The following is a 20,809-nucleotide window of genomic DNA, read 5'->3' on the forward strand; positions in this document are numbered from 1 at the left end:
TGATTTCTATGTCCTAAATAGCTGATATTAAGATTAGCATAGAAATGAGCATTTTACTTCCAAAAGTATTTTCTTAAATGTGTCTGTGCTTCAGAATAGCCACATGTTTGGCCAACAAGATCAGCCCAGATGCATGTTTTAAGCCCCAAAGAAAGTCCTAAAAGCCATATGCAGTGATTTAACAGAGCTTCACTGTGAAAATATCATCTCAGATTTCATTATTTTTGGTGGAAAATATATAAGAAAAGCTTTCAGGTATGGACTGAAAGGCTTCCACAGAATCACAGTAAAATTTTCGATTGAACTGCACTGACACTATCAGATGAGTTAAGCAGTTATTGAACTGAACTCAAACTGAATTGAGCTGAATAATCACACAGTTGTCTTCTTTAGAGATGTCTTAAAGCTTTATTTCATGAAATTCATGAACATGAACACTGTTCTTTTCCTGTTTATTGCAGTGAAGCTGCTTTGAAACAAGCTGAACTGTATAAAGTGCCTTATAAATAAATGTGATCTGACTTGGCAAACCCGGCGTCTGTAATTCTCGTGACATCTCGTTTGTTCACGAAACTTAATTGTGAGCAAATGGCGATTTTTGCTAAAGTCTACGGAAAACAGCTATTCATCAATCTTACGTGTCTTAGAAAAGATCTCAACAGTGTCTCAATCTTTGCTCAGATTTGCCAAAAGCAACTCATTTAACGGCTGAACTATAGGTGCCAGAAATCAAAACAGCCATGAGCTGAGAAAAGCCAAACATCCAGGAGTAACCAGAGAATGGTGAAACTGAAGTGAGAAAAAGAGGGATGTAGAATGTGTCAGCCAGGCAAGAGAGGGAGACAGAGAGAGAGAGAGGGATTGTTCCTGGGGGGCGAAGGGGAATGTGTGTTTCGCCGTCGTGTTTTGACATTCCCAGCGATGAGCCAGACCACTTCGCCTTTGTTCTCCTGGGTGATCTTTATCACTGCCAATTGTTCGCAGAGTTCCTCAGACTTGGAGTTGGATTTAAATGGCATGTGACATCCAGAGAGAGAAGCAAAGACAAAAAACATGAAGTATTCTGAAGAAAACTACAGCACCAAAACAAGGCATTTGAAAGTCTAAAGAGCTGCACACCATTCTTTATTTGCATCAAAGATTCCAAAAAGAACATTTTTCATCCATGGAACATTTCCATTGAACAAAAGGTTCTTTATAGTTGAAAAGGGTTTTTTAAGGCCCGTTCACAGCTATAACAATAACTATATTATACCGTCCACACCAGTGCATTGTCACGTATCGTGGTAACAAAGCTCATGAAGATGATGACTATACAGAATAATCCTTAATAAGAACACACAGGAGATACCAGGAGGAGGAGGAGGAGGGTGGGAGGAGCCAGGGGAAAGTCAGGAGCAGGAGGAGCCAGATGTTGAGCCAGAGTCCAGCCAGGACGAGGTCCCAGGGCAGAGTCGAAGGTGGGAGGAGCCATGGTGGAAACGACTTAATGGAACGTAACCCTAACCCTGACCTGGGGACGACTAATGGAGAAGCAGCCACCGATGAAAGAGACCCAGGTGGAGACGATGAGCCATAGAGCCCATGTGACGAGCATCCGAGGTGTAGCCAGGAAACCAGGATGGAGCAGAGCCACTGGGATCGAGGACGAAGGCGGAGCCAGATGGAGCCGAAGGTGCAAGCAGGACTATGTCCAGCCAAGGTGGAGCCGGAGGGACGAGGGAGCCCCGTGGAGCTGTATGGCCGATGGATTCCGGTGGAGCCAATTTGTCGACAGGCAGAGATGAAGCGATGGGCACAGAGGATGGAGGCGAAGACAGGGGATCCTCTGGAGCTGGTGGACTGAAGACACTGGTCAAGTCCTTACACGTTGGCTGAGGGACACAAGCGAAGGCGGGGCTGAGGAACTGGCAGTTTGAGGAGGTGGGATAGGGAGGTTGGCCGGGCAAACTGGAGAAAAAGGAAATGTTGGAGATATACGGGGCGCTGGAGAAACAGGGGAACTGGAAATTGTCTCTCTAAAAAAGTCAATTAAAATTTCCTCAAAAATGTCCTTTAGTTCCTCAACATATCCTCCAGAGGCCAGATCGTACTCACACATATTGGCGGGAGTGTGGGTGGGACTATCCTCCAAGCCGTCAATCTCCACTAACACTCCCTCTGCAATCCATGGTGTTGCCGGCTCGCGCACCTGGTCAGACAAATTATGTGGAATGGGCTCCTTGGATGACTCCTTCCAACCTCTTCCTTGGTTCAGGCTCGTCCATTGCGGTGGGCTGGTCTCCACAGTCTGCAGTGGGCACATGCAACTTCTCCGTCGCGTCACTCGATGGTGGAAGGCTGGTCTCTGGAGGTGCTGGAGTGGGGCTGGTGACGATGTCATGCTCTGCGGGGCCAACGGTGAATGGTGAGTGGTTGTTCACCAGCACCCACTCTAAGAATGAGGAAATGAGAGAAGAACGCTCCCTGAGAGGCGTGCCTGGATAGTGTGTCAGGCATGCAAACTCAAAAAAATCCCTGGTGTGAGACTCCAGAGAGCGGCCCCTCTGCTTCAGGCATAAAAGATGGATTGGTGGATGGATTCTAAAGGATAAAGGATGGATTCTGATTGGTGTGATTCCAATATTGTTCCTTTGTGTCATTATCATTATAGTTGTGGTGTATCATCATACATAAAACTGGGATGATTATTAAAACTCTATAGTTATCGTTACATATACATATACCTTTTAGACTATTAAGATATTCTTCACACAATGAACAAAAAGGTTTGTTTGGTTCTATGGGGAACCAACAATGTTTCTTCACAGTCATTGCAGCAAAACCCTCTTTTGGAACCTTTATTTTTAAGAGCGTAAGGTAGAGTGAGAGCTCATTCAGAGCGTGTAAGCACAAAAAGTACCTTTGGTATTTTTGCAACACCTTAAACAACCCAAAACAGCAAGTCTAGAGTTCCCCTTCTGATGTCCTTAAAGCAAACTACAAATTGTCTGACTTAAAAAAAAAACACTCCAAAAGGCAACCACGCAACCACATAATTCAAACAATGTGACTGTTCAAGCCAGTGTTGTTCTGATGAGATTGGCAGTGGATGGTGGCTTGTCTGTATTTGAAATGATGTCTTTTGGTGAGGTTTAGGAAAGGAATGCCACACTCCTTCGATGAATAACAAGATCAGGCAAACTATGCAAGCCATGTATAAACAGACCGTATTACAAACAAAACAATCAGCTGGTGGTTATTGAAATATGGATTTCCAAACAAAGGAAGAGTCAAAGTGCTGAAACCTTGCCGTGTAAAGAAACGTCTCCTAGGAAGTGGGGAAAAGACATCTCTGGCATCCTTCCGTTGACTTATGTGTAGTCAGAAAGCGTATCCATTTCATCAGATTCATCAGATGGCAGCGATGACTGTTATACAACAATGCAGAAATGAACAAATGTCTGCAACTGGCGTCTCGGGCTGGATGCATCTGATGTTGGTTTACAGTATGACTACACAACACCATTTCTGGTAATGAAGGAATTTTAATAAATATATATATAATGTGCTTTGCAATTTAATCTGATGCTGGCACATTGCATTTAAACATGGAAAGTCTACTTTATGTATGTTTACAGTGCATTTGACATTCTGTACAATACCAAGAATCCTACCCAATACCTAAACTTAACAGCTACCATACTAACTATTAATAAGCAGTAATTAGGCGTTTATTAAAGGTGGTACAGAGGATGTTTTCGTCGACTGAGTTTTTGAAATGAGTGCATGTGGAAGAACAATCCCCCTCCTTCACAGCTCATTTCAAGTGAACGCCTCCCAAAACCCGTGCACGAGTGTTTGTTTACCACCGGCATTCGCTGTGTTATTAAGCCGGGCACACATTTTACGACGAGCTAAAACATTCTGACTGAGCTCAACATACAGCGATAGTTTCCTGCTACTGAAGCAGATTTATATACTTTCACATGGAATGTGAACACCGACTGTAATTGCAGACTGAACGCAACTGGCTCTGACTGGACGCGTTTGAGCGCGTTCAGTCATAAGTATCAACTTACATTCATAATCGGCCTTACAACCGTTAAGCCGCGCACACACTTAGTGGATTCATTATGTCGGACTCACCGCAGGTAACTCATAATCTGCAGTTGTTACTCCTGTCTCCTGACAAAAACATTGCATGCGGCGCCTGTGGAGTGTGGAAAGTTACTGGAGCGCAGCCGCGCTCGTCTCTCACAAGGAACGTCACGGCAGTGATTGACAAGCCAGAGGGCCAATCGTTCACGCGATGATCGCGTAAATGATTGGCTGATGTTTTTCAAGGCCCTACCTCGTGCACAGATGATGTATATTAATAATATTCCTTTCAGTGCACCTAATAAATAGTCTTTTATCACTTAGTAAAGACAGTTTCAAGTAATATTGCAAAAATATATAAAACAAAACATCCTCTTTACCACTTTTAAGGCAAAAGTTGTAGTTAATTGTTAGTTAAAGGATTAGTTCACTTCAGAATGAGCATTTCCTGATAAATTACTCACCCCCATGTCATCAAAGATGTTCATGTCTTTCTTTCTTCAGTCGAAAAGAAATGAAGGAAAACATTCCAGGATTTTTCTCCATATAGTGGACTTCACTGGGGTTCAACGGGTTGAAGGTCCAAATGTCAGTTTCAGTGCAGCTTCAAAGAGCTCTACATGATCCCAGACGAGGAATAAGAGTCTGATCTAGAGAAACCATCTGTCATTTTCTAAAAAAACTAAAATTTATATACTTTTTAATCACAAATGCTCATCTTGCACTGCTCTGTGATGCTCCACGCATTACGTAATCACATTGTTGTCCCAGTGTTTACAAAGTGAACATTCAAAGACTAAGTCAAAAAGCCTTTTAAAAAAATACTAAAACAACGATGTCGGACAATTTTGAAGTTGGAGGAGAAAATGAGGTGGATTTTTTCGCCCTAACGCAGTACTTCCACCTACATCACGCGTGAACTTTCCAACATGATTACGTCATGCGTGGAGCATCACAGAGCAGTGCAAGATGAGCATTTGTGGATAGAAAGTATATAATGTTTATTTTTTTTAGAAAATGACCGATGGTTTCTATAGACTCTTATTCCTCGTCTGGGATCATGTAGAGCTCTTTGAAGCTGCACTGAAACTGACATTTGGACCTTCAACCCGTTGAACCCCAGTGAAGTCCACTATATGGAGAAAAATCCTGGAATGTTTTCCTCAAAAACCTTAATTTCTTTTCCACTGAAGAAAGAAAGACATGAGCATCTTGGATGAGATGGAGGAGAGAAAATTATCAGGGAATGTTAATTCTGAAATGAACTAATCCTTTAAGAGTGAGAATTGGACCCCAATTTAAAGTGTGGCAAATATGGGATATTAGTGTTCTATTAAGACATTAAAATATTGGTTGGTTTTGTTCAAAACAAGGGTAAGTGATTGTCAAAATGAAAATAATCTACTTTTATACTGTCTCAGGTGAAAAGTCTGAAAAGTTTGACGCTTTGGGCACATGCCAAATAGCATCTAACTACTGTTTACACTAGTGATGCAAAGAAAATATTTTTCAGATGTGCAAAAAAAACAAAAAAATGCCTAAAAATAATAATTAGATGTAGTCATGTAAACTACACATAGGCAGTCAAATGTAGTCAGCTAGTCACCTCAATGACCCGCGTATCATTAGCAGCAGAGCGAGGCCTGTTTAGTGCAGGTTGAGCTGGGTGGTCTGAGAAAACGCTGAGCAGCAGCTTTAATGTGTTTTGTATTTGCCAAACGGAACTCCGTCATTAGAGGAAGTGGGAGTCCCATTTAAGCTGCTATTAGCCGTAATGACTGTTTTTTTTTCTTTCGTTTTTTTTTGCTCGTCATGCACGCAATTTCCTAACGTAACAGAATCCGCTGGAATCCCTGCCTGCGTGTTTTAGTGGTCTGTGGCTCATAAACAAGAACTCCAGAAACACTCTTTCAGGGACACCTTTCGGTTTTAATGATTTTGTCGTAAGATTCCGTGTGTTTATTTTGCCTGAGCCCAAAGTTATTTGGGTTACTTTGCTCTATTTGTTTATTTGCGTAAATGTTCCATGTAAATGTTTCAGTTACATGGAGCTTAAAAACAGAGATTAGCCAACACACTGAAACAGACTTTTCCTCACGTCCACCCCATCCTCTCTTCCAGGTTCACTCTTTATGCCGTGGACAGCCGTGGTAGTCGGTCGGACGCGAGTTTTGTGGCCGTCCGCACGTCCTGCCCGATGGTGGATGACAGCAAAGCAGAAGGTACAGAGCCATTCTCCTTCACTCCATTCACATGTGTGAGTGAGGCTCCGGTGACATGTCATCATCGCACCCATCTGAGGTGGCAGCTCTTCGCGTCCTGTCTGTTTACGATTACGTCATCCGTAGTGGCTAGAAGATTTTACTCGAACAGAATTCGCAGGTCTGGCAGCAGTATGAATCACAGGGAAGTCAATCGATAGCAAAGTAAAAATGGGAGTACAGAAAGTTGACTCAAAGAAAAGGAAAAGTAGGAGTCACCATGCAAGTCATAAAGTGATAACCTTTTAGCAAATCTCCTTTTTAGTCCTGAATCTCTTGAGAAAAAGAAGTGTGCTTACTTGTATTGAATGTGCTTCAATTACTTAAAGTATATTAAAATATGTACTTGCAGATATGATGTTAATGAAATACTACACTTAAAGTACACTTTCATGACATATGACGTTTATAACACACTTTGCTACTTCTTTTTCACAAGGTTTCACAGTCAGAATTTCATTTGTCACCAGATACGAAAGAAAACACCAGAAGATTTTGTTAAAATGTTTGTTTTTTGAATACTATGGAAGCTTGTTTCTGCCACGGAATAAAAAAAAAAATCAAAAGGTAATTGCGACTTTTATCTCGCAATTCTGACGTTTCTTTTCTCGCAATTCTGAACTTTTTTCTCCGAATTGCAATTGCAAGTAATAAAGTCAGAATTGCGAGATATAAACCTGCAATACTGAGAAATAAAGTCTCGATTGTGAGAGAAAAAAATTCACTATTGTGAGAAACTCGAATTGCGTGAAAAAAGTTAAGCAGTTACCTTTTTGATGTTTTTTATTCAGTGGAAGAAACAAGCTTCCATAGAATACAGACAGTTCAGATTTCGGAAGTCAGACCTTCTTTCCCCTCAAACAGAGATCGCAGACAAAGTGTACAACCTGTATAATGGCTACACCAGCGGGAAGGAGCAGCAGACGGCCTACAACACCCTGATGGAGATCTCCCCACCGCTGCTGTATCGTGTGCAGCATCACTACAATTCCCACTACGAGAAGTTTGGAGACTTTGTGTGGAGAAGTGAGGATGAACTTGGACCCAGGTGAGGAAGAGAATGACCAATCACTGCTGCAGTACTTTGTCGGTCATTTGTTTTCATTCTCTCAGAGCCTAACCTCCACATGGGGCAACTTTTTCAGCAGTGTCGGTGGGCAGTTTTGCAGAGCGATGGGTACTTTCCCATTGAGAATAGGCAACAAATGTCTATCTGGATACTTTCGATTGAAATTTGTTGCCTATTCTCAATGGGAAAGTGCCCGGCAACATTGCTCAAAACATTGCTCCGTGTATCATCACCTTAAGAGACATTTTAAAGCCAAGCATTTCACAACAAGACAATATGGTATAAAATAGATTCGGTGTACTTCTGGTGTTGTTAATTGGATAACAGTGAGAGCAACCTGATCACAATCAGCTGCAGTGTGAACGCAGCCTTTTAAACATCAGTGGATCATGTTGATAGTGATGACCCTCATGAATAAGAATTGCACTAATATACGCTGCCCTCCAAAAGTTCGGAAACGCCCTAGAAAAGTGGGGTTTTGGACAATATTGGCATGAATCCTTTTTAATTTGAGATGATTTTGCACTGATAAGGGACAGCGCAGACTACGAAAACATATTTTATTACATAAACAGTTTATACATAGAAAAAACTTAAATTTTTGATTTATCAAAATATCCAGCATTAGCAGCTATCTGACCTAAACTGGGTTCTGATTGGTTCATTGTATTCTAAACTTAATTGGCAATCAATAGTTGAAGCTATTAAGGTGTGCTGACCCAAACATCTTTTACAAACCTGGGCCAAGTTTAAACCAGTAACCAGCATCACAGCTGGCAAAGGGGCATGTCTGATGTATATATTGCCATTATTATGTAATCAAAATGAAAATTATTATTGCTGGTCTCCAATGATAATGTCAAGTTACTGTAATGTATTTGCACCAAAAAATGATAAGGATTTATGCTGATATCGTCCAAAACCACTTTGCCAGGGGTGTTTCCAAACTTTTGGAGGGCAGTGTACCTTAAAAGAATACACTTAAGAACAAGTGAATGTAATGTATTCGGATGCTTAATTGCGTGTTAAATGCAAATGTATTATATTTTAAAAGTTTATCAAAAGCATTTAGCTGAACTTTAAAGTTCTTGTTTCATCCACTTAAGTAGGACTTAAGTACTTTATATCTTTGAAATATATAGTGCATTTACGGTCAACTAAAATATACTTCAATGTCATTTCTAAGGAAACTTACAGTATATGTCATGCATTCCTATATATTCAGAATTGCACATTTGTAATGAAGTTGCAATTTAGTACATTTACAATATATATACTTTAGTGCCCGGTTTCACGGACGAGACTTAAGCTAGTCCCGGACTAAAATGCATGTTTGAGCTATTTTACGAAATATTATTTAAAAATAATGCTTTAAAAAGTATAACTTTTAATTTGACTATATTACAGAGTGCACTATTTGTATACTTAAGTGTGTTAAAAAAAAAAAAAAAAAAAACTTTAATGAAAATGTACTCTCAGTACACTTAAATTGGCTTTTATTTCATTAGTATTATATTTTATGTTATTTTTTTATTATTATTATTATTATTTTTACTTTTTAATATTTGAAGTGTGCATCCCATCCAGTACACTTACTGTAAGTGCACTTATTCACAAGGGGAACTACACCTGTGGACACCTGCATGAAATTACTTACAAAAAATAACTTTTAAAATGACGAAAATTCCTTCAAATGTTTTTGATTGAAGACATTCTCAATTCTTGATTACAAAAATGACTTACACCAATGAAGTTAGTCCTGACTGTTGTTTGAGAATTAGTAGGTTTTTATGGATCAGCTTGTGTATTTCTAAGCAAACACGAAGAGGAAGTGTGCGCAGTCCCTCACTCGGGCCCCTGGTTCAGCTCTTGGCTGGGGCCATCAGAAGGTTGCCATCCTAAACTCTCTGTGAATGTTTGTGTAATCTGTTCTCTGGCAGAACTAGCAGGGGAATGAAACAGAGACCACCAATTACAGTTCATTTTCCTTTTTCGTAAGAATCCAATCATCTTTAAGAATATCAACACAGGCTTTGCATTAGGATTAAATATTGTTGGAGCAGAAAGTAATGCTTGTCCTAAAACAGGCCAAATCACTTCAAAACACATTTAGATCATATTGTGAGTTAAAGATATATATATATACCGTGTATGTGGGTCATTGACGGAGAAAAAAAGAAGTTTTTTAAAAGTGTAAAATAAACATTGGATATATAATTAATTTTTAAATTTTATTTAGTGTTAACAATGAGATTTTTTTTTTTTTTATCAATTAACACTGCTTTTGTCATTTTTTTACAAGATGAACAAAATTTGTCACCAAAAAAGTCATTCGGTTTAACCAAAATTTCAGTTTTACTAAATGGTGATATTTTTAAACAATGCTAACAGGCTGATATCTAGCAAAAAGGACAATCAAATATTTTATATTTAGCACAAGTTTTTAAAATATTACAAAATTTTCCATGTTTTATAGCTGATGTTTCGGGACATGCGTATGAACGAAAGTGAAAACATGATTTTTTCTAATAGTTAAGAGAGAGTTAGTTACTTTGCTTCAAGACCATGTGGTCCTTTGCAGGTGTCTGAATGATGTCACATCCTGTCACATGATATTGACCACATGACTTGATCCAAAATGGTCCCTTTATATTGGTTACTCCGAATGACATCAATAAAATTCATTTTTCAAGACATTCTTTCTCATAACAAAGCAACGACTTCTACACATAATTTTAATATAATTTTGCACTATGTTGATATATGATGTTATAAAATCATGCCAGAATAAAAAATAAACATTTATTACATTTTAAGATATTTTAATCACAAATGAAATGGCTGTATTGGCCTTTGGACGGTTAAACCGAATGACCTTTTGACACTTCAGAATCTTTAAAATACCTTTATATGGTGCAAAATATAGTTCAAACCTTTTGATTCAATAAAAGAGATCTAGTTGTATTACCTCACATACTTTGGATGTCATATTTTTTTTTTATTTTATTTTTTTTTAATTATTATTATTAAGGCCTTTGGACAAAAAAATGATCAGTCATGTCATCGACCCATTTATATATAACTGCTGAGCAGAAACAATTTTACAATGTGTAATTTTACCTCTTTTTACTACATTAAAATCATCTTTCTTTTTTCTCCACCAAGCTCATAGTTTTCATTATAAGAAATAAAATAACAATTTATTAGGAATTAGGCATTTTATTTTTTATATATATATATATATATATATATATATATATATATATATATATATATATATATATATATAGTATAAATTAAAAGATACATATATTTTAATGAAGTCAAGATGACACTTTTTACAGAAAACCATTTTTTCCGTTTACACTTTGAAAACCCATTCACATCCTATTAAATATATTCAAACATTTTTAAAGTTATTATTATTATTAATCATGGACGTTATCTTCTTCTGCCTTTTGTTCTGTTTTGACGTTTGAAAACCTAAACTAAATTTCTGAAGTCATAAAAAGGTCAAATCATCTGACCAAATAATAAATAAAAAATTGAACCGATCATAAGAGGTTGCTGCGATGCATGAAAATGACCAGCCCTGGCTCACTGGTAAAAGCACGACGACTGGCAGAGCGGTGTATTTCCTGACAGCTCTCTTTCTGGCCACCACAGGAAGGCCCATCTGATCCTGAGACGAATGGATCGGATCAGTCTGTTCTGCCGCTCGCTGCTCCGCAGTGGCTTCATCCAAAGCCGAACGGAGAGCGTGCCGTACATGCTGTGTCGCAGCGACGAAACGAGACCCGGTGGCACGCTATGGCACAGTTCACTTCACGAAACCCGGCTAGCCTGTCTGGAGAAAGTCATATCAGTGCAACGCAACATATACGGAAAGTCAAAGTTACGATGAGACTCGACCTTCTCTCTTATGGTCTCCAGCTTGGCTGTTCTTTTTCTAAACCCAAATGACTTTGAGACTGTGAGAGGAGGTTTTGTTGCTTCTTTCCTTTTTGGAGTTTTCCAAACGCTGACAGCCTCGGATAGGAAGAATCGATTTATTTTCATTTATTTTCGTTCATTGTTTCTCCTGCAAGGACATCACTACTGAAGGACTGTTTACGAATGTAAGAATTTAACTGCATGGTGCTGCAGAACTCCGAACCAGGTTCCCTGAAGCTCATTTTGCAAACATATCTCTTGGAATACCTAGCCAAGCAAGACGAGAACATGATCTCTCAGTGGTTTTCCTTCTTTTCTATTCAACCCTTTTTGACATCGAGTCTCTTAATCTTTTTATAGTTTTGCCACAATTAATTGAGAAAACTGTACGAGATTATCGTCAGGGTCACAGAAAATGCTTTTGAGAACAAGTATAGTCCTGTCACACGTATTATATTTAGCCGAAAGAATGTTCCTTTACAGTGTCCAAAGAAATGAATGGGGTACTGCTGGCCAATGAGACCAATAGATTTCATCAAAGTGAATCATCTAATGTATTTGGCAAAGGGTTGTGGTACAAAAGAAAGCATTGTGCAGAACTATTCTGTAAATGATTGTCCGGGAACAATGTGTGTTTGTTGAAAACGCAGCTGAACGAAGGGCCTCGACACGTTTTCAGTAAGTAAGTTGCTATATTCCATGCTATATTCATTGTGATAGTTAATTATGCTATTGTACATACAATTGTAAATGCAGTATGTAATAAGTGAATATGATTTTTTGTGTGTGGGGGGGTGGGGAGAAGGGTCTATTAAATATGTATATAGAATCTCGAGAAGTTTTCTCAGTTTTATCTAAAATATGTGAAGAATCAATTAAATATTTAAAAATAAAAACCTGTTACACTACCTCACTGGCAATCTCTAAGACAGTCCTGGAACACAACACACTGTTCGTAAGTTAAAATGTCCTTGGTCCATAACACTGTCTGTTCTTGAGCATTGATGAAGAGTGACCTCAGACCCAACGCATGACGCAATGGCGAACACGGAAGCTCAGAGCAAAATAAAACACTGGTCGCGAAAGCGAGCAAAGAAGTCAAGACGGCAGACAGAAGACTGCTGCCTGAGCAATGCAATATGCGAATCACAACATGAGCCGCCTGTAATGAAGAAAGTGATCAGCATGAACGATACTCAAAACGGTAAGCAAGCGCTGCTTTAGGGTTTGTTTATCTGCAGTCCTCGTTTCAGTTTCCCTTTTTAAAGATGAATATAGACTTTTATTACCTGCTGATGCAGACAGCTGCTTCCTTACACGCAGGCGCAGAACGCACATGATCAGTTGGATGTAGTCTTTGCGGTGTGTTCAATCACAGAAAATATACACATAAACAATACATATACACAACTTACCATGCAAAACATAATGTTCTGTGTTAATACATGTGATTTGCATTCACATGCATGTGTTGAGTCATTTGAAATCTCATGTTGTTACATTCCCACAGCAGCAGCATCCATAATAAATCTCTGAGAGTTCAGGAATACTTTGCTTACTGTAGTTTGGCAGGGTCTTCCATGTACAATGACCTCCTGTGCCCTGCGTGAACCCATAGGTGCAGGGTCCTGTTTATTTATGAGTCCCAATTGTTAGTTCATGTCTCCATTTGAAGGATATGTATTTTTGATCTGGGTATTTTAGGAAAGCAAAAGGAATTTTGTAAACAATTTATCTCAACATTGTTTCTTATAAATTCCTCACACTAAGCCATTTGACTTGAGTTGAACAAAAGTGACTTAACATGCAAAATATAATGCTAGAAGAAGTTGAAGTGTAACAGTACTGAAAATGGTGTGCTGTTGTGCTTCTCTGTGTATGGATCTTAATTTCAAACTCTGAGTTTCATACAGATCCGTGACTTCAAAATTGAGATTCTTTTCTTTGTACCATTACACCCCAACTAAATAGTCCTCCATGTGCATGTAGTGGAACTAGTAGATAAACCCTTTAGGTGCAGACAAACGTTTGGTTTTAGTTAACACTGCAACCTTTCTTTGTACAAACCTCCACATCCATCAAAGAGGCCGATGTGAGACTCTCTTAAACTCAGGAACTAGATGTGAGGAGGCGATCGGAGGAGGGACGCTGGAAGATTTATTTCATAGAATAGAGGTAAGCATTGTGTTGTAATTGATCAGATTACATGAGTGAACCTTTTAAGATCTCCTGGATGCCGTTCAGTATGCCTCAGTATTATGTTCTGGTCTGATGACTGAAGAACCAATACACAATGTGTTTGTTCCATGCCATTGACAAATCCATGGAAATCCATGTTTTCAGAGTTATACGGTAGGGGGCGCTATTACACATCTTCTGAAAAAAGAAGCAGAAACAAGCGATAAAAGCATTGCTCATGCACATTGTAGTCTTAGACAAATACACAATTTTTGTTCAAAATGTTGCTTTTCTTTTGAAACTCACCCACATTTAAATGCTGACAAAAAAAGAATGCATGAAGCTAGAATAAAACGCTGTTGTTTGTTTAACAGCAAAGGCTCTGTTCTTGCTTTTGCTATATTGCATGTTCAGATATTCATACAACAACATATTCTGGGGGCCATGAAAGTTTTGTGAAAATGCTGGCAACTTTTCTAAAAAAAAAAAAAAAAAAAAAAAACACTAGCAGGGAAAGAGTTAATTTTGCGTCCTTTTTTCTTTCTTTCTGTTGAGGGACCCATCTTAAACTCAAGACTTCTCTGTCTATCATTATAAAGTGAGCCCTCATAAATTAAAGACTTTTTAAATTGCTCAAGATGAATTTATAGGCTCAAATATCTACATTTTTCAGTACACATACTCATTCAAAGATTGGATAACAGAACCTCAAGGAGACACAAAAGGGTTATATGACCGAAGAAAAGGTGAGTGATCAGTCATTTTCAGCTGATCAAAGTTCTTGCTTCTCCAGCCATCTGTGTGTTAGGAGAAGAAATATCTATGGTCTGTTTCTCATTGTGAAGCATCTCAGGGACCAAAGCAGTGAAATCAGAGTTCCTGAATCAGAGCTGCACTTTCTGTCGTGAGTTTAAAAATGGCTGGTGATTTATGTTCACTCATCGAGTACCCTAAGATTATCCTGCCCGCCTATGTGTTCAACCCTGTTCCTGCAGCGCAAGTTACTAGCAAACTTTTACACATTGATAACATGTTTTTAGCAAGCTGAGTTAATGCTCTGTTAATGTTTCTGACATGTTTTAGCATGTTAGCATGCTTTAACACTTTGTTAACATGTTTCTGGCATTTTACAACATTTGCATGTTTTATCACAGAGATATCATGTTTTAACACAATTATAACATGTTTTAGCACTCTGTTAATGTTTATGACGTTTTAGCATGTTAGAATGTTGTTACCCGTTGCTAACCTGTTTTAACATGTTAACAATTTAAAACCTTACTAACATGTTTCTGACATGCTTTCACATGCTAACATGTTTTAACACATTTCTGGCATTTTACAACATTAGTATATATTATTTTATCACACAGCTAGCATGTTTTAACACATTGCTATCATGTTTTAACAAAATTATAACATGTTTTAACAAGTTGCTAACATGTTTTAACACATTGCTAGCATGTTTTAACATTGATAACATGTTTTAGCACTCTGTTAATGTTTATGATGTTTTAGCATTGCTATCCTGTTTTAACACATTAACGTTTCTGATGTTTTCACATGCTAACATGTTTTAACACATTGCTGACATATTTTAACAAAATTATAACGTTTTAGCACATTGATAACATGTTTTAACACATTGCTATCATGTTTTAACAAAATTATAACATGTTTTAGCACATTGATAACATGTTTTAACACATTAACAATGTTTTAAAACCTTGCTAACATGTTTCTGACATAAAAAGTTAGAATTTTTAAGACAGCTAGCATTTTTTTAACAGGTTTGCTAGCATGTTTTAACACTCTGTTAATGTTTCTGATGTTTTAGCATTTTGTAACACACTGCTAACCTGTTTTAACACATTAACAATGTGTTAAAACCTTGCTAACATGTTTCTGACATAAAAAAGTTAGAATTTTTAAGACAGCTAGCATTTTTTTAACAGGTTTGCTAGCATGTTTTAACACTCTGTTAATGTTTCTGATGTTTTAGCATTTTGTAACACATTGATAACATGTTTTAACACATTAACAATGTGTTAAAACCTTGCTAACATGTTTCTGACATAAAAAGTTAGAAATTTTTAAGACAGCTAGCATGTTTTTAACAGGTTGCTAGCATGTTTTAGCACTCTGTTAATGTTTCTGACCTGTTTTAGCATGTTCACATGAAACACATTGCTAACCTGTTTTAAAAATTTGCTAATCTGTTTCTGATATTTTACGTTAAGTTATCATGTTTTAGCACATTTCTATCATGTTTTAACAAAATTATAACATGTTTTAGCACATTGATAACATGTTTTAACAAGTTGCTAACATGTTTTAACACATTGCTAGCATGTTTTAACATTGATAACATGTTTTAGCACCCTGTTAATGTTTATGACCTGTTTTAGCACATTAACATGTTGTTACACATTGTTAACCTGTTTTAACACATTACATTGTTTTAAAACATTGTTAACATGTTTCTGACATGTTTTAGCATGTTAACATGTTTTAACACATTTTTATGATGTTTTAGCATGTAACACACTGCTAACCTGTTGTAACACATTAACAATGTTTTAAAACCTTGCTAACATGTTTTAACAAAATTATAACATGTTTTAGCACATTGATAACATGTTTTAACACATTAACAATGTTTTAAAACCTTGCTAACATGTTTCTGACATAAAAAGTTAGAATTTTTAAGACAGCTAGCATTTTTTTAACAGGTTTGCTAGCATGTTTTAACACTCTGTTAATGTTTCTGATGTTTTAGCATTTTGTAACACACTGCTAACCTGTTTTAACACATTAACAATGTGTTAAAACCTTGCTAACATGTTTCTGACATAAAAAAGTTAGAATTTTTAAGACAGCTAGCATGTTTTTTAGCAGGTTGCTAGCATGTTTTAGCACTCTGTTAATGTTTCTGACCTGTTTTAGCATGTTCACATGAAACACATTGCTAACCTGTTTTAAAACTTTGCTAATATGTTTCTGATATTTTACGTTAAGTTAGCATTTTTTAGCACATTTCTATCATGTTTTAACAAAATTATAACATGTTTTAGCACATTGATAACATGTTTTAACAAGTTGCTAACATGTTTTAACACATTGCTAGCATGTTTTAACATTGATAACATGTTTTAGCACTCTGTTAATGTTTATAATGTTTTAGCATTGCTATCCTGTTTTAACACATTAACGTTTCTGACGTTTTCACATGCTAACATGTTTTAACACATTGCTAACATGTTTTTAACAAGTTGCTAGCATGTTTTAGCACCCTGTTAATGTTTATGACCTGTTTTAGCACATTAACATGTTGTTACACATTGTTAACCTGTTTTAACACATTACATTGTTTTAAAACATTGTTAACATGTTTCTGACATGTTTTAGCATGTTAACATGTTTTAACACATTTTTATGATGTTTTAGCATGTAACACACTGCTAACCTGTTGTAACACATTAACAATGTTTTAAAACCTTGCTAACATGTTTCTGACATAAAAAGTTAGAATTTTTAAGACAGCTAACATTTTTTTTAACAGGTTTGCTAGCATGTTTTAACACTCTGTTAATGTTTTGGACCCGTTTTAGCATGTTCACATGTAACACATTGCTAACCTGTTTTAAAACCTTGCTAACATGTTTCTGACATTTTAAGTTACGTTAGCATGTTTTAGCACATTGTAGCATGTTTTAACAAAATTATAACATATTAATGCATTGATAACATGTTTTTAGAAAGTTCTTAACATGTTTTAACACTCTGTTAATGTTTCTGACCCGTTTTAGCATTTTAGCATGTTGTAACATTTTAACCCGTCTTACCATTACTAACAATTTAAAACCTTGCTAACATGTTTCTGACATGTTTGAACACGTTTGTTAACATGTTTCTGGCATTTTACAATGTTAGCATGTTTTAGCACATTGCTAGCATTTTTTAACAAAATTATAACATTGATGACATGTTTTTTAACAATTTGCTAGCATGTAAATGTAACACATTGATAACCTTTTTTAACATTACTAATGTTTTAAAACATTGTAAAACGATTCTGTTTTACCAAGTTGTTAGCATGTTTTAACACCGTTTCTGACCTGTTGTAACACATTGCCATCCTGTTTTAGCATGTTGTTAACATGTTTATGGTGTTTTAGCATGTTACTAAAGTAAAGGTTTTGACCCACTTAATGAAACTTTATGGGATTGTTCATCAGATTGTCCAAATCTGATCAGTGAGAAAAGATATGGCACAGAACATTCAGGTGGAGTTTGGTAGTTACAGATTGAAAGTTCTGGGATGAGTCTCAGAAGAAGGAAAAGAAGCAGCAGCAGCAAAGTAAATCGGTACACTGGCTTTGTCAAGCCAACATAATAAATGTAAACATGCATCGAGTTGCTGATGTTCCATTGGCCACAAAACAACCACCAACATCAGTTTCTTCAGGAAATGTTTCTTTAGCATTCAATAAATGTTCAGGTTCTTCCAAGTTGGATGAAACCTAAATGTTTTTTCATGCTTAACTGATTATTCTGTTTATTTTGAATGCATGTCAACATTTACAAGCATTTGCATTTGATCTAATTGCCACATGCACCACAAAAACTGAATCCAAGCCTGAAATGCTGGAATGGTCAAAGAGTGGACGATACCTCTGAGTAGTTACCAGTGCTTTATTTATACACAATACATGACGGAGAAATAAAGTTACTCGTTCACCATTTTAATTCATATTTCAAATAGTGATATGTATGCAATAATCCAAAATATAACCTCACAAAAAGATTCAGTTTGTTAACATTAGTGCATTTTACAACAGATTATGCAAACAAATGCAGCATTTAATAATCTAAGGTATTGTTAATTTATACTGTTCATTGTTGTGTTTGTTCATAATGTTAATTTACACCACTGTATATGCATGAGTGTACACAGAAATAAACAATGCATTCTGTCAAACTATTAGTCCTTTCATGCTAGCGACTGCATCTAATGTTAACATACAGAACCTTACTGTAAAGTCTTACCCCCAAAAAACAAGCGTGTCACAGCATATAATCTAAAGAAATGTGGCACGTGTCCTAAAATGCATCTTGTTTCTCTGCAGAACTGCAATTCTGTTCGACTGGTTTGGGAACAGTTATACAAATGAATCAAGCAAAGATGAGAATATTGACAGAATTTTGGTCATAATTTATTAGCTATATGAGGTCAAGAGCAGACATGGCCAGCATCACCAAACACAGATGGGTTTAACAGGCACAATCACGTCTGTTTCAAGAGAATTTGAACACTGGCTGAAATTAAAGGACACTTGAAGTACAAGACTTGATGCTGATGTAACTATGGCGCATTTTCAGATTTAAATAACTGTCATAAATGTATCATTGTGTCTAATGAATCTCTTTAAATATACAAGGCAATTTACTTTCACATCACTATTTACATCTTCATAATTGAGACATTCATATTAAACCGTTATAAAACTCTTGATACAATTCCATTAGTTTGTTTTTTTCCACCCACCAACCAACCAACATCTCAAAGAAATACATGTCAACTTTAAGGACTCCCAATAGTGAGCACTAGTCAGGGAAGAAACTGACTCATCGAACGCTGATGTTTTACTGTTGCGTCCATATTTTGACACCTGGACAAACACATCGGCAGGCCAAAAACAGCAATGTGTTTTCTTCACCTGTCCAAAGCTGATGCATGTGAGCTCTGGATGTTTTACATTTAAAGAGACATTTGTTTGGTACAGAAGTTGATTTTCATTTTTTAAAACTCCCATTCTCCTTTTGCAGGGACTGCCATAGAATAAATGTACTGTATTAACAAACAATTACATACATATATTACAACAACGTAGTTACAATCATGTCCCGACTGCTTTAATGGCAGTATTTCCAGAGTGACTGAATGACATTTTGTTTTCTATTTGATTTTTTAACTTTCTTGCAAAGAAAAAAAAAAGAGTTTTATTTATTAATTATAAGTTTTAATTATTGATTTTATATTTCTGAGATATTGTATTTGTTCTTCAACTTCAGCAATGGATAAAAGAATAAACACAAGAAAAAAATAATAATAATACAAGAGCCCCTATAACTAAATTTTACATTTATAAGACCATTGTACAAATAACTTACATAATAAAAAATATAACTTACAAAAGTATAACACTCTCAATAAATAGTTCTACTATGTACACTACTATATGTCACTAATAGACGCAAATCACTAAAATATGGAAGCAGCAAACATTACAGGCATGAGGTACAGCAAGAAATCCTATGGTGCATACAGTAGTGTGTGTCAAACATCCCACTGAAAACTTCATTAAACAAGCCAACGGACACTTTGAGACCTGTACGCGGATGAAAATGAGGATTTGGTGTAATTCCACTCCGGTATCTGATTTGCACGCAGTGATGGAGAAACATTTAACAAGTGTGAGAAGAGTGAGAAAATTACTAAAAAAAAAGAAACATTTCGGCAGCATTCAGAACAAACGAAGCATTGGCTGACAGGCCTGTCCGTCACGAGCGCCGTCAGAAAGTTGGCAAGTTACGTGATGTTCGTGCTAATTTGGCAACGTGGATGCTGATCAGTTTTGCTGTCCATCTTGGCAATAAATGCTGAATATTGGTATCTTGAGTATAATATCAGGTATTTGTTCTCCCAAGAATATAGAACAAACAAAATCTTCATACATTTTCACTATTATAATTCTTGTACTCTCGTGCATTGTATAGTATTAGATTTTTTTTTCCTCTCCGTGAAATTTTTCCTACACTTATTTCATCTTTGGGTGCTGTAGTTTTTAATAATAATAATAATAATAATAATAATAATAATAATAAATCTTTCAATCTAACTCATGAGATGGCTGATTAAACAAACAAACAAGAAAAAGAAAAAAAAAACATACATATTGACATACATATATACAATGACCCAATTAAAGACTTAATTTTCACACTTTCAATAACATAAATATTAAAGCCAGTTTTCCATGATCCCAAAGGCTTGTTCTGACAAGGAATATAAATCCAATAAAATCCACACGTCACACTGCTCGATAAAACCAGACGTGAAGCAAGTGGAACCACGATAATCAATCACATATGATAATATCATACAGTAAAAAGGAACAAAAAACATTACTGTTTCCACCACAAACACTCTCCCTCCCAAATTTTCCTGCCTTACAATAGCAGCCGTTTTTGAAGTTTTGCCTTTAATTCAATGGGCTACCCAAAA

At 36.5% G+C, this 20,809-nt stretch overlaps 1 protein-coding gene across 1 annotated transcript in view; it reads left to right on the plus strand.

The window, feature by feature from the left end:
* The window catches only part of LOC137033835 (astrotactin-2-like), a 460,374-nt gene extending 448,364 nt beyond the window's left edge, over positions 1 to 12,010 (plus strand). The window contains exons 21-23 of the mRNA XM_067406219.1: positions 6,202 to 6,302; positions 7,206 to 7,389; positions 11,077 to 12,010. Coding sequence (XP_067262320.1) covers positions 6,202 to 6,302; positions 7,206 to 7,389; positions 11,077 to 11,314 — 523 coding nt within the window. The 3' untranslated portion in view covers positions 11,315 to 12,010. The remainder of the gene's footprint in view (positions 1 to 6,201; positions 6,303 to 7,205; positions 7,390 to 11,076) is intronic.
* The last annotated feature ends 8,799 nt before the right edge of the window (positions 12,011 to 20,809 follow it).

The sequence above is a fragment of the Chanodichthys erythropterus genome, chromosome 13 (genome assembly GCF_024489055.1).
Source record: "Chanodichthys erythropterus isolate Z2021 chromosome 13, ASM2448905v1, whole genome shotgun sequence".
Lineage (NCBI taxonomy): Eukaryota > Metazoa > Chordata > Actinopteri > Cypriniformes > Xenocyprididae > Chanodichthys > Chanodichthys erythropterus.